Raw genomic sequence first — 13,777 nt, forward strand, 5'->3', positions numbered from 1 at the left:
GGTTCAAATGAGAAGTCTTTGAGTCTGATTTGGCAAGAATTATTTTTAATAATTAAACATTAAAACATTACTATAGTAATAAACATGAAAAATATAAAAGCACAAATAAAATGAAAAATATCAGTAACAATCATAACTAATCACTAGTAATGTTCAGATTACTTGTCTTTTTTCCCATCTACAAACAAATTCTACGAAAATGAAATAATATGTATTTTTATTATAGTATAATTTTTTTCATTTGACAACAACTCATGAACTTTTTCCTATGTCAATATATGTTTTATCTATTAATATAAGCATTATTCTTAATGGGTCCACTGTATTCTATCATAAAACTTTATCATAATTTACTTAACTAATTCTCTATTGTTGGATATTTCGGTTGATTGCAATTTTTTCTTTATAAACAATACTTAAAAATATCCAAAACTCATAAAATACCAAATGCATGGAAAGCTCCCGTGACTGGTTAATAAGGTGATAGACCCGTGATCCATCGTGATGTCTTATTTAAGGGGAACGTGTGGGCGATTTTAGATTTCATGGCCGTGAGGTAAGAACCAGATGCCGGATACAGCTCACTATAGCTACCCCCAGATGTTGTAGGCCCGGAACGAGGAGAGTAGCACCCTTGTGCGGGATATTGATTTCACGGAGGATGGTGACCAAGGGACTCCTATCTGAGGGGTCAATAAATACTTTTGTAACTAAGTTTTTGCACATATATTCAAATATTTTCTTATGGTAAATTATTCAAAGTAGACTTGCTGGGTTTAAGATAACGCCTCTAAGACTTTTAATACCATACATGGATTGCCAAATTGCCTTCTGGACAGGTTGCTCCAGCAGAGTACTTTATAATCTCTTTTGACAATATTAGGCTTTAGAAATTTTAAATCGAAGTAACTTTTAAATTGAAAATCCCAACCTTGTTATGATTATTCTTATTTAAAATCATGTAACTATCAATTTATTGGTTTGCTAATTCAGTCATTCTACAAGTACTGAGTAGGTACCAAGTGCCAAATATGCAGTTAGAAGACACTGAGAATCCACAGGTGAGGAAGGCCCAGCTCTTGCCTTGAGGATTGTATATTTTACTGGGCAAATGGGATACGTAAATAAACAATCCCAGAAGATGTTATAGAGGCCAGGGTGCTGGCAGGCATCATAAAGGAATCATATGTGAGCTGTAGGAAGGACAGCAGGAGTTTTCCAAGTAGAAGAAAGTAGGGAAACCCATGCTTGCTGAGCAAACAGCATGTCCTGAACCTAGAATGCAAGGAATTTGGTAGGATGGGTCATGTATTATGGGCAAACTGGTGGGGAGTGGGGCGGTAGAGTGAGTAAGATCTTGTATCTCATGCTGGGGGGATTTCCCCACACCAGTAAGCTTTGGGGAGCTATTAAAGGATTCTATGTAGAGGGTGGCATGCTCAACTTTGTATTTTAGAAATCTGTACTTAGAAATATAAGAAGTGATCACAGGACATTCTGAGGGTAAGTATACTAACCTAAGGGGACCCCACCTGGCACGAAGCAGGCTGGTAACCCAACCTGGCAACACCAGCATCAGTAGCTTATCCTTTGTTGATATTGTCTAATAGATCAAATATGAAACTGAAAGATAACCGAAGTCTTCTGACCCCTAGGGTACTTGATCATCAATTCATAGCATTATACAGCTAGAAGTCCCTTAAGCTTTACCTAGTCCTAAACTCTCATTTTTACAGGTGAAGACACCTGTAAGCAATTCGCCCAAGGTCACACAGATAATGCTAACTCACCTTTACTGTGAATGTACTTACAAAATTTTATTTTACAGTATGATGTCTCTAAATTAAAAAGTTTTCATATGATGATAGATTAGATAAAGAAAATGTGGCACATATACACCATGGAATACTACGCAGCCATAAAAAGGAATGAGATCATGTCCTTTGCAGGGACATGGATGGAGCTGGACGCTGTTATCCTCAGCAATCTAATGCAGGAACAGAAAACCAAACACCACATGTTCTCACTTATAAGTGGGAGCTGAACAATGAGAACACATGGACACAGTGAGGGGAACAACACACACTGAGGCCTGTTGGGGGCTGATTTCCTTAAGTAAATCTTATATTTGGCAAACCATAGCATTTTACCATTTGGAAATGAGGTTGCTTGTAATTAATCACACATTTATCTACGGGTCTTTCTGTTTTCTCTGACACCCATATTAAAGCATTTTCTGTTTCCTGGAACATATATAACATATTTTAGCCAGTGAACTTTTTAAAAATCTGCTTTCAAACTGTAATCACCCTTTTTATTCTGTTCAAACTATATGCCAGAAAAAGAGCTGACTTTCATTGCTTTTGACTCCCACAAATCAGTGTTCCCAAGCCACTCAACATGATTAATCAAATTCCCTGTAACATCCCTCTGGTACCACATAGCTATGAGTAACTTATATTAATAAGTTTAATTGAAGTGTCACTTGCAAGCCGTTGAAAGATCAAATATCAACATACGAAATGTTTTCTCCTTTGAAAACATAATTTCTCTGTATCGACGACTTTCTGAAGGGAGGTGTCTGTCCTCTTGGCTCTCTCTGGCTATGTAAATTAACATTCTGAAAAGTGAAAAGTCTGTGCTGTGGTCACTAACAAACCACAAGCCACTTCCATTCCATTTGCCTGGAGGTCACGGCAGAGCATATATAACCATCACCACGTGGCAGAGCAAGCCCCTGGCAAAGACTTCAAAGAGTTGTTGGAGGAGCCTCAGCCTCCAGCCACTGAAGTGTGAATGGGAGCCATTCATAGTCCATGGGATGGGACACCATTCTGTGGCTCTAATCGATAATCCACTCTTCATATTGTCCCCAGCCAAAGTTGGGCTCCCAGGAACACAGCCAAAAAAGGAAAGGATGGGATATTTTTCATCCCTGGTCAACTTATCTAAAGTCTCCTCCCCTTTCAACTCCAAGGCCACCTTCCCATGAAGCTCTCTTTGAATAATATCTCCCAGGATCTGCTAATCATTCCGTCCTCTTCCTCTAGCCACAGTAATAGGCCCCAGGGATAGCTGCATCACCTGAGCTGAGCCAATCGGAGTTCCACTAGACTTAATGTGCAGATGCTACCTTCTTCTAGAACTTCCTTTCTTCTAGAACAGCTATATAGATTGATATAAGCCTGTGGCCATGCTTTCTATTTTGTACTTTTCCCTTCCAAACTTCCAGCCCATGCCACCCACATGCCCTCCCAAATCCACCATGTAAGGGAAGCTTATTTGCAAGGCACAATGAAGAAGAATTAGGGCTGGGAGAGAGTGAGAAAGAATAGCCACTACCTACGTTGCCCTGCCTGAAAACACCCAGCTGAGGAGTGGGTGGGAGCTGGAATCCACTCCTCTCACCCTGCAAGAGGCTGCCCTCAACTGCAGGAAGGGACCCCCTCCTCCTTTTTTCTTTTTCTCGGACAGGCCTCTGTGTGCTCACCAAGTCTTCTTCCAATGCACGCAAAGATGTCGCATATGCTAGAGAGAGCTGTGTGGTAAGATCAGCGGAGACCCCCGAGTCACTCCCACCCTTCCCAGTTACAGCAGCAACACAATTGTTTTTCACCTATGCTTGCTTCAGTTGGGTTTTTGTCACTTGAAACCAAAGAAATCCTGAGTAATACAGCAGACTAGATACCCAGATTGCTTCCAGTGAAATACCATGTTTGTTTTAGTCTCAAACTTCCTAGTAGCCATTGCCTTTGGAATCTTCCTTTCAATCTCCAAGCCTGTCTACCTCCCTGGTCAGGCACGGACTAACTAACATCCTTCCTTTTCTTAGAGACTGAGATCACTTCTATGCAGAGATAAAGTACCAAAGAAATCAAGTTCAATCTAATGATGCTTCTGCTAGTTTCTTCATTAAAATGACTATTTTTGTATCCTTTTGTAACATTTTTTGTAATCTTTCTGCTGTCCACCTCGGCAGCAGAGTATGTTGTACAAACACTGGCTGTTTTTAACTAGTCTTTTTTTTTTTTTTTTTTTTTTTTTTTTGAGACAGAGTCTCACCCTGTTGCCCAGGCTGGAGTGCAATGGTGTAATCTCGGCTCACTGCAACCTCTGCCTCCCAGGTTCAAGCAATTCTCCTGTCTCAGCCTCCCGACGGACTGAGATTACAGGCACCCGCCACCACACCCCGCTAATTTTTGTATTTTTAGTAGAGACGGGGTTTCAATATGTTGGCCAGGCTGGTCTTGAACTCCTGACCTCAGATGATCCACCCGTCTCGGCCTCCCAAAGTGCTGGGATTACAGGCATAAGCCACCACACCCGGCCTTACCTAGTCTTAAAAAGAGTCATTGCCACTTTTCACTCACAAATCCCAGTGTGTCTTTGTTTTGCTTGTAAGGGATGGATCACTCACCCTCTTTGGTATCTGTCCAACTCATGGAGAACTGTGTGGTCACAATATTCAAACACCAGGTGAAGCCTCCGTTTCCTCCTGAAGACTTCCAGGAGGTTGACAAGGTTGGGATGCTTGAGTTGCTGAAAACACAAAAAAACAAGGTACTAAATTTGACTTGTGAAAGACAGCTTTCTCTAATCTTGATCCAATAAAAAGTAAGTTGTTTGTCCTTTAAGAATTTCATTCTTGGATTGAAGGAGGCTGTAAACAGTATCATCTTACTACTCTTTACAAGCTAGTTGTCAGCAGCTTGCAAGTGAAAGATGATTATAACACAGGTGGTTGGTGAGGGCAAAGAGAGGTATAAGAAGGCCAGAAAATAGAATGAAGAGAGAGGGGAGATGGTAATACAAACTCAGCTTTCAAGGTTCAGATCAAAGGTCCCTTCCTAGGGTCTCCATTAATCTCCTCACACTGGTTCAGTACCTTGTATGTCTAAAAGCCCCCCTGAAGTATGACTCTTTCAGAATTACTAAGTAATTAATAAATAATTAATATGTAATTCTTACTTAGTAATTATTGTTCAGTTAATTGTTTAATGTCCTCTGGTATCAATAGCTACAACAGATAAATTCAATAGAATATACGAACGACGGCATCAGGGTCTATGTTCTTTTGCTTATCAAAATTGTGTTGTTGTACTTCCAGCACCAGGCCCTGTACATAACAGGCATTCCATCATTATCTACTCTCCAATCTGATATGCCTGAAAACGTGTGTCTAGGAAAAAAAAAAAAAAAAGCCCAGGACTGAATGTTAGCTTTGGCAGAGATAAATCTTGTACCTAGCTTCCTGGCCCTTTCTGGACATAATGCTATCAGAAACACTACAACTAGGCATTGCTCTCCTTTTTTCTGCAGAAGAAAATAAGAGACTTACACTAAGAAAGACAAAAAAAGTCACAGGAAAACGTATCAATCATGGAGTCCCTTCTGCAGTGCCCATTCACTATCAGATCACAATTACAGTCCATTTTACCTACTGTTGTACGATTTAACAGTTGGCAGATTGCTCCTCTTTTTCCAAATTTTGATAGTGCCACCAGATAATTTTCCATAAGAATTTTACAATCAAGTGTTGCTTTATCGCATTAACTTTCCCCCCTGATTTTTAGAACGGTGGTAAAATACATATAACACAAAATACATCATCTTAATCATTTTAAGTGTACAGCTCAGTGGTATTAAGTAAATTCATATTGTGCAACCATCGCCACCACCTATCACCAGAACTCTTTTCACTTGCAAAACTGAAAGTCTATGCCCATTTACACATGAACTCCCCATTCCTTCCTCCCCCCAGTCCCTGCCAAACACCATTCCACTTTCTATTTATTTATTTATTTATTTATTTATTTAATTTTTTGAGACGGAGTCTCACTCTATTGCCCAGGCTGGAGTGCAGCGGTGAGATCTCAGCTCACTGCAACCTCCGCCTCCCAGATTCAAGTGATTCTCTTGCGTCAGCTTCCTGAATAGCTGGGACTACAGGTGCACACCACCATGCCCAGCTAATTTTTGTACTTTGAGTAGAGACAGGGATTTGCCATGTTGGTAGGGCTGGTCTCAAACTCCTGACCTCAAGTGATCCACCTGCCTTGGCCTCCCAAAGTGCTGGAATTGTAGGCTTGAGCCATCGAGCCCGGCCATGAGCCACCGCACCCAGCCTCTACTTTCTGATTTTTGACTAGGTACCTCCTACAGGTGGAATGATAAGAGTAGTGTGAGAGTGTGTGTGTGTGTGTGTGTGTGTGTGTGTGTGTGTGTGTGTGTGTTTGGCTTATTTCACTTAACATTATGTCCTCAAGGCTCACCCAAGTGGTAGCAAGGTTGAGCATGAATAATATCCCATTGTATGAATATACCACATTTTGTTTATCCATTCATTTTTTGATCTATGGACATGGCTTACTTCCACCTTTTAGCTACTGTGAATAATGCTGCTGTGAGCATGAATGTACAAATATGTTTTTGAGACTCTACTTTCAATTCTTTTGGCTGTAGGAATGAGCCAGGCATATGTTTTGTTTTGTTTCACCTACATTCCCCAGTTGATTCATTGTGTATCCAAAGGTATTAATCATAGACAAGCAGGCTACTCCATAAGTGATAAAAGGTAGAAGGAGGAAAATTGAAGTTCTTGAACTGCATGCTACAGCACATTTTTATGGGCAGTGACAATAAAAGCAGCCCACGAGGAGATACTAAAGAAGAAACTTCTTTTTTCTTTTCTCATTTTCTCTGTAAAATCCTTCTGTATTTTCAAGATGTGAAATTCCTGCTCCGGATATTATATTGATGAACAAGTATAAAAAAATTCAAGGTATTTCTAAAGCTCATGTCTTATTAGTCCATTTGTGCTCCTATAACAAAATACCTGAGACTGGGTAATTTATAAAGAACAGAATTTTTTTTCTTACAGCTCCACATGCTGGGAAATCCAAGATCAACGTGCTGGCATTGGTGTCTGCGGAGGGATGCTCTCTGCTTCCAAAATGGCACCTTGTGGCTGTGTCCTCACATGGCAAAAGGCACAAGGGCAAGAGAGCACCCCCTCAACCTTGAGCTCTTTATAGGGGTGCTAATCTGATTCATGAGGGCTCTGCCTCCCAGCGGCCACACCTCTTAATACAGTTGCACTGGGGGTGAAGTTTCAACATGAATTTTGGAGGACACACCACCACCATTGAAACAGAGCAGCCCATTAATCACCTTTTGGAGAGGTGACAGCGTGCTGGCAGCCCTGGCAGTCCTCGCTCGCTCTTGGCACCTCCTCTGCCTGGGCTCCCACTTTGGGGGCACTTGAGGAGCCCTTCAGCCTGCTGCTGCATTGTGGGAGCCCCTTTCTGGGCTGGCCAAGGCTGGAGCCGGCTCCCTCAGCTTGCAGGGAGGTGTGGCGGGAGAGGCACAGAAGGGAACCGGTGAGTTCCGGGTGGGCGTGGGCTCAGGCCCGCACTCAGAGCGGCTCCCTGGCCCGCAAGTCCTGGGCAGTGAGGGGCTTAGCACCTGGGCCAGCAGCTGCTGTGCTCGACTTCTGGCCGGGCCTTAGCTGCCTCCCCGCGGGGCAGGGCTCCGGACCTGCAGCCCCCCATGCCTGAGCCTCCCCTCCCCCGGCCGTGGGCTCCTGCGCGGCCGAGCCTCCCCCACGAGCACCGCCCCCTGCTCCACGGCACCCAGTCCCATCGTCCACCCAAGGACTGAGGAGTGCGGGCACATGGCGTGGGACTGGCAGGCGGCTCCACCTGCCGCCCGGTGTGGGATCCACTGGGTGAGGCCAGCTGGGCTCCTGAGTCTGGTGGGGACTTGGAGAACCTTTATGTCTAGCTAAGGGATTGTAAATACACCAACCGGCACTCTGTATCTAGCTCAAGGTTTGTAAACACACCAATCAGCACCCTGTGTCTAGCTCAGGGTTTGTGAATGCACCAATCAACACTCTGTATCTAGCTACTCTGGTGAGGACTTAGAGAACCTTTGTGTCCACACTCTGTATCTAGCTAATCTAGTGGGGACGGACTTTCGTGTCTAGCTCAGGGATTGTAAAGGCACCAATCAGCACCCTGTCAAAACGGACCAATCAGCTCTCTGTAAAACAGACCAATCGGTTCTATGTAAAATGGACCAATCAGCAGGATGTGGGTGGGGCCAGATAAGAGAATAAAAGCAGGCTTCCCCAACCAGCAGTGGCAACCCGCTGGGCGCCCCTTCCGCACTGTGGAAGCCTTGTTCTTTAACTCTGCAATAAATCTTGCTGCTGCTCACTGTTTGGGTGCACACTGCCTTTATGAGCTGTAACACTCACAGCGAAGGTCTGCAGCTTCACTCCTGAGCCAGCGAAACCACGAACCCACCAGAAGGAAGAAACTCCAAACACCAGAAGGAACAAACTCCGGACACGCCTCCTTTAAGACCTGTAACAGTCACCGCGAGGGTCCGCGGCTTCATTCTTGAAGTCGGTGAGACCAAGAACCCACCAATTCTGGACACATTTGGATCTTAGAACTGAGGGCACTCCAAGCTATAAAATGCCACATTTGTTATCATACCTGAAAACCCTTAGCCTGAACTAACATTCTCCAAACATAGTGGGGTAGAACTGACTACTGTCTTAAACCTCTGAATTGGATTGACTAAGACGTCTCAAACAGAGAGCAAACAACCAGGTTAAAAAGGGGCTAAATACTAACTTTATGACAGAATTCACAGAAAGCAGAGGTTTTCTTTCAGACTGAAAAATAATCATCCTTAGGCTTTACTTTCATTTTCACACTATTTGCTCCCTTGACAGGATGTGACATTGAGGCCAAGACTTTGAATCTTAGAATTCTCTTTCCATTTTCCACATTCCATACTTAGTCCTCATGTCCAGCTGGCTCTTCTAACAAAAGTAGAAATGCATCAATTCTACCCAAACAAATTCCCCCGACCTTCTTTGGATGCCAAGGCTGGTGCCTCCCACTTGGCCATGTCCAAACCTGCAGTGATCACAGCAGGACACTACTGCCCCAGGACATGGCCTAAAGGTCCTCTCCATTTGGCTTCTGCTTACCTCTCCAGCCCCACCACTTATAACTTCCTTCTGGACCCACTGAATTTCTCTCACTTCCTAGAAGGCTCACACTCCCTTTCATTTTAGGACGTGTTCAGTTTCCTGTCTCTAAAGCACTCCCCACCTCCAGATGTTACTTTCTCTGTTCGGCTTCTTCTGCCCCACCCTGACACAGCTGTTATGCACTGCAAGAGCTATGACCTTGGCACCCAAGCAAGGAGTAGCACTGTGCCAGTAAAGGACACTGTCACAGCCATATCCATTTGTCTGAATGGGACCAGTAACTATTATATTGTACCCATCTTGCTATGTTACTATACATCTTTTGAAAACCAAAGTTCTTAGCCGGGCGTGGTGACTCATGTCTGTAATCCCAGCACTTTGGGAGGCCAAGGCAGGTGGATGCCTGAGCTTAGGAGTTCAAGACCAGCCTGGGCAACATTGTGAAACTCTGTCTCTACTAAAACTACAAAAATTAGCCGGGCGTGGTGGCGCGCACCTGTAATCTCAGCTACTCGGGAGACTGAGGCATGAGAATCACTTGAACCCAGGAGGCAGAGGTTGCAGTGAGCCCAGATTGTGCCACTGCACTCCAGCCCAGGCAACAGAGCAAAACTCTGTCTCGAAATAAATAAATAAATGTGTCTATGTAAAAAAAGGAAAGAAAACTGAGGTTCTGATAACTGCATGTATTAAATATTCAAATAACATGTAGGTTCTTTCCAATTTTTCGCTATTATAAATAAGGTTTTGATAAACAACTTATTAGCTGGTTGCCTCACTTGGACCAAGTTAGGTAAGTTCTCTAGGCCTCAGTTTTCCATCTGTAAGAGTAGGAAGTGCAAGGTCTATACGGCCAGTTACACACAGGCACATACAACAGGGTCAGGTAAATATTAACCTCTCTATAAAGGTTAATTATTGATATTGTTACCTTTGGGTTAAATCTATTTTTATTTAGAATGATTTTTCTCTATTCATTTTATTCAACAATTATTTATATATCTTAAGGTGCATATGGCACTGTGTTAGCCCTAAGGATATAGAGACAAATAAAGCAAGTACTGCACCTACCCGCTTGGGGCTTAGAACATAGGAAAGGAGACAGATGTTGGAGAAGTAATTACAGATATGATAAATGTTATAAAAATGAGGTAAAGAGTACCTGGTTTGAGGGTGAGGTGTGGTTCAGGGAAAATCTCTTTGAGGAAGTGGCCATTAAGTTAATGATTCATTAACTGAGAATGACCTGAAGTTAACTGGGCACCATCTAGAGCCCCAGAAATATGACTCTAACTAGATAGAGTCAAATTGCTTTCCAAAAGGATTGTGCATATTTACCCCTTGGCGAGGAGTATGACAGTATTTTTACCATATTATGGCCAGCTTTAAGGAGCATATAGACAATTTAAGGCTTGTGATATATATTGCCAAATTGCTTCCTTTGAGCGCTTACAGTGCCTCTGGCAACACAGGAAGGTGTAACTTGTCTCTCCCATCTTCCTCCGTGAGATAATCTTCAAATAATTGCAAATAGCTGACAACTTATCTCTCAACCTGTTTTTAAAATAATTTTAATATAGAAAGATTATCATTAATACTAAATCCTAATTGGGGTTATAAATATTAAATTATAAATATTTTAAAATAAATTATTAACTTTCACTGGGTTGCCAGGATTCCAGGTGACCTGAAAATACTCCAGAGCAGCAGATATGTGGTCTGGCATAGCACCCTTATGAAGCCAGTCCCCGTCTGGCTGTGTTCATATATTCAACAAATATCCCTAGAGCCCTGTGATAGTTAATATTGAGTGCCAACTTGATTGGATTGAAGGATGCAAAGTACTGTTTCTGGCTGTGTCTGTGAGGGTGTTGCCAAAGGAGATTAACATTTGAGTCAGAGGACTAGGAGTGACAGACCCCCCCTCAATCTGGACAGGCACCATCTAATCAGCTGCCAGCACAGCTAGAATAAAGCAGGCACTTGATTTGCTGAGTCTTCCGGCCTTCATCTTTCTCCCGTGCTGGATGCTTCCTGCCCTCGAACATTAGACTCCAAGTTCTTCAGCTTTTGGACTCTTGGACTTATACAGTGGTTTGCCACGGGCTCTCTGGCCTTCCGCCACAGACAGAAGGCTACACTGATGGCTTCCCTACTTTTGAGGTTTTGGGACTCAGCTTGCAGACGGCCTGTTGTGGGACTTCGTCTTGTGATCGTGTGAGCCAATTCTCCTACTAAGCTCCACTTCATATACACATCTATCCTATTAGTTCTGTCCCTCTAGAGAACCCTGACTAATATAAGCACCTACTCTGCATCAGGCATTGGTGAATGAGACAGAGGACTCAGGCATTAAACAAAGTAGTGCCATAAATAATCTATGAAGTTAGGCTGTCTCAGAGAAACTGGCCCTGAGGAAGTGACCTTGAGCTGAGTCTAGAGGGTAAAGGTCTGACCAGACCAAGGGCAGGGGTGGTGGTAAAGGCACAGATGGCAGCTTTCCAGGCAGTGACTGGCCCTGAGCCAGGAGAGAACTTGGGTCACTTCAGCAACTGAAAGACAGTGTGGCTGGTGGGTGAAGCTCGTGGAATCAAGGCCAGCCAGTCAGAAGGCAGATCTACAGGGCCTTGCAGGCCATGCTAAGCAATTCACTCTATCCTAGTGCAATGGGAAGCCACTGGAAGGAATTTCAGCAAGACATGATATGATACCATGGGGCTCTTAGAAGCTCACTACGGCAGCAGGATACAGAATGGCTTGGAGGAGGCAAAATGGATGAAGTGGCTGTTGATAGCTGACATTGTGGTGACTTGGGGCAGAGCAGAGGCAGGGTAGTCGGTGAGAAGCATTGTCTTGAGATGTATTTTGTTATCAGAATAGTCAGGATGTGGCGATCGGCTGGAGGTGAGGGACAGGGGAGAAGGAAGTATCAAAAATGACACAAAGGTTTACACACTGGGGCAGATGGTGATGCCATCCCAGAGAGGGGGAGTAAGACTGGGAGAAAGAAGTCACTAGCTTTGTCTCATTGAATTGGTGGGGATCTGAGACACCAAAGTGGAGTTGTTATGTCAGCCAGAGTCTGAGCAGAAGATAAAAGCCAGGGAGTCCGCATGTGTGTAAGCGAAGCACAGACAGAGAGAGGAGATTGCCCTGGAGGAGCGAGAGTGAGATGAGAAAGCCGTCTAAAGAACCCTCCCACCCAGATGTGTGGTTGATGAGGAGGAAACACGAAAGGGGAAAGGGAAGAAGGTCCCTTAAGATAAGAGAGAAGACAGCAGAGCAGGCGCTATGGGGGCATCATGGGAGGAGGAAGTGGTCAGTGTTGACAGATGCTGCTGAAAGGTCAGATGGAAACAGAGGGCTGAGAAATGCCTGGTGGGCTTCCCTGGGTTGGGGTCGAGTGACCTTATTGGAAACAGTATCGGTGCAGTGGTGAGACCAGAAGCCAGATTATGTGGACTTAACATCTCAAACTACCTTACTCCTCTCTCTCTATAGACCCCACTGACCTCAGGGGTAGAACTCAAAGGGACACCTCTGATCCTCAAACCAGTCTGCAGCGAATAGCTGGAGGTGTCCATCATAGCCCCAACATTGTGAATGTTTGCATTCACGAGGGTTTGGATGTTTCTGCTTCAAGGCTGAATGGAGTTCTTTCGGGACATACAAAGGAATTAGATGAGAAGAACCAAGCAACATGATGGACAAACTGTTACAGGCTTACCCAACATGTTCACGGTACATACAAGTAAACTTAATAGACAGAACAGATTAAATTACCATATATACCACAAAGATGTTTGGGGCTCATTTAATGACAACTCCTTCTTATATACAAGTGTGTGAAGCCAAAGCCTCAAGTCTGGGGTGTCTGTGCTGGGCTAATCTTGAAGCTCTTGGTGCTTCTTACCAGGCCGGTATCACTGTCCTTCAGTTAATGCTCTATCTAGAAGCACGGGCCTGCTCGGACTCAGATTTACTGTCTCATGTACAAAAGTTTCCACTTTTGCTGCAGCTATTTTATTTTAGTCTTCCTTTTATTTTCTCTTTGTGTTTTTTAAAATTTTCATTTTTAAATCATTATTACTTTTTTGAAACAGGGTCTTACTCTGTCACCCAGGTGGGAATGCAGTGGTGCAATCACAGCTCATGGCAGCCTCGAACTCCCAGGCTCAAGTGATCCTCCTGCCTCAGCCTCCCAAGTAGCTGGGACTACAGATGTGTAGAACCATGCCCAGCTAATTTTTAAAATTTTGTGTAGTGACAGGGTTTCGCTACGTTGCCCTGTCCGATCTTGAAATCCTGGGCTCAAGCCAACCGCCCACCTCATCCTCTCAAAATGCTGGGATTACAGGCGTGAGCCACTGTGCCCAGTCTATTTTTTATTTTTTGAGACAGGGTCTTTCTCTGTTACCCAGGCTGGAGTGCAGTGGCATGATCATGGCTCACTGCAGCCTCAAACTCCAGGCTCAAGTGATCCTCTTCCCTCAGCCTCCTGAGTAGCTGGGACTACAAGTGCACACCATCGTAACAAGCTAGTTTTCTTTATTTTTTATTTTTTTAGAGACAGTGTCTCACTATGTTGCCCAGGCTGATCTCAGACTCCTGGGCTCAAGCAATCCTCTCACCCTAGCCTCCCAAAGTGCTGGGATTATGGGTGTGAGCCACTGTACCCAGCCTCTCTGTGTTTCAAATACTGATGTTCCACATTATGTTGCCAAGTCAAGTATTTTCTGTGACATTAAAAAAAGGACTTCATTTTTC

General features: G+C 43.8%; 1 protein-coding gene across 1 annotated transcript in view; it reads right to left on the reverse strand.

Moving 5' to 3' along the window:
- The window catches only part of CDKL1 (cyclin dependent kinase like 1), a 68,236-nt gene that overhangs the window by 25,431 nt on the left and 29,028 nt on the right, over window positions 1–13,777 (reverse strand). Inside the window, exon 2 of the mRNA XM_030810193.1 lies at window positions 4,418–4,539. Within this exon, the coding sequence (XP_030666053.1) occupies window positions 4,418–4,539 (122 nt within the window). The remainder of the gene's footprint in view (window positions 1–4,417; window positions 4,540–13,777) is intronic.

Source organism: Nomascus leucogenys, chromosome 1a (genome assembly GCF_006542625.1).
Source record: "Nomascus leucogenys isolate Asia chromosome 1a, Asia_NLE_v1, whole genome shotgun sequence".
In the NCBI taxonomy this organism is placed as follows: domain Eukaryota; kingdom Metazoa; phylum Chordata; class Mammalia; order Primates; family Hylobatidae; genus Nomascus; species Nomascus leucogenys.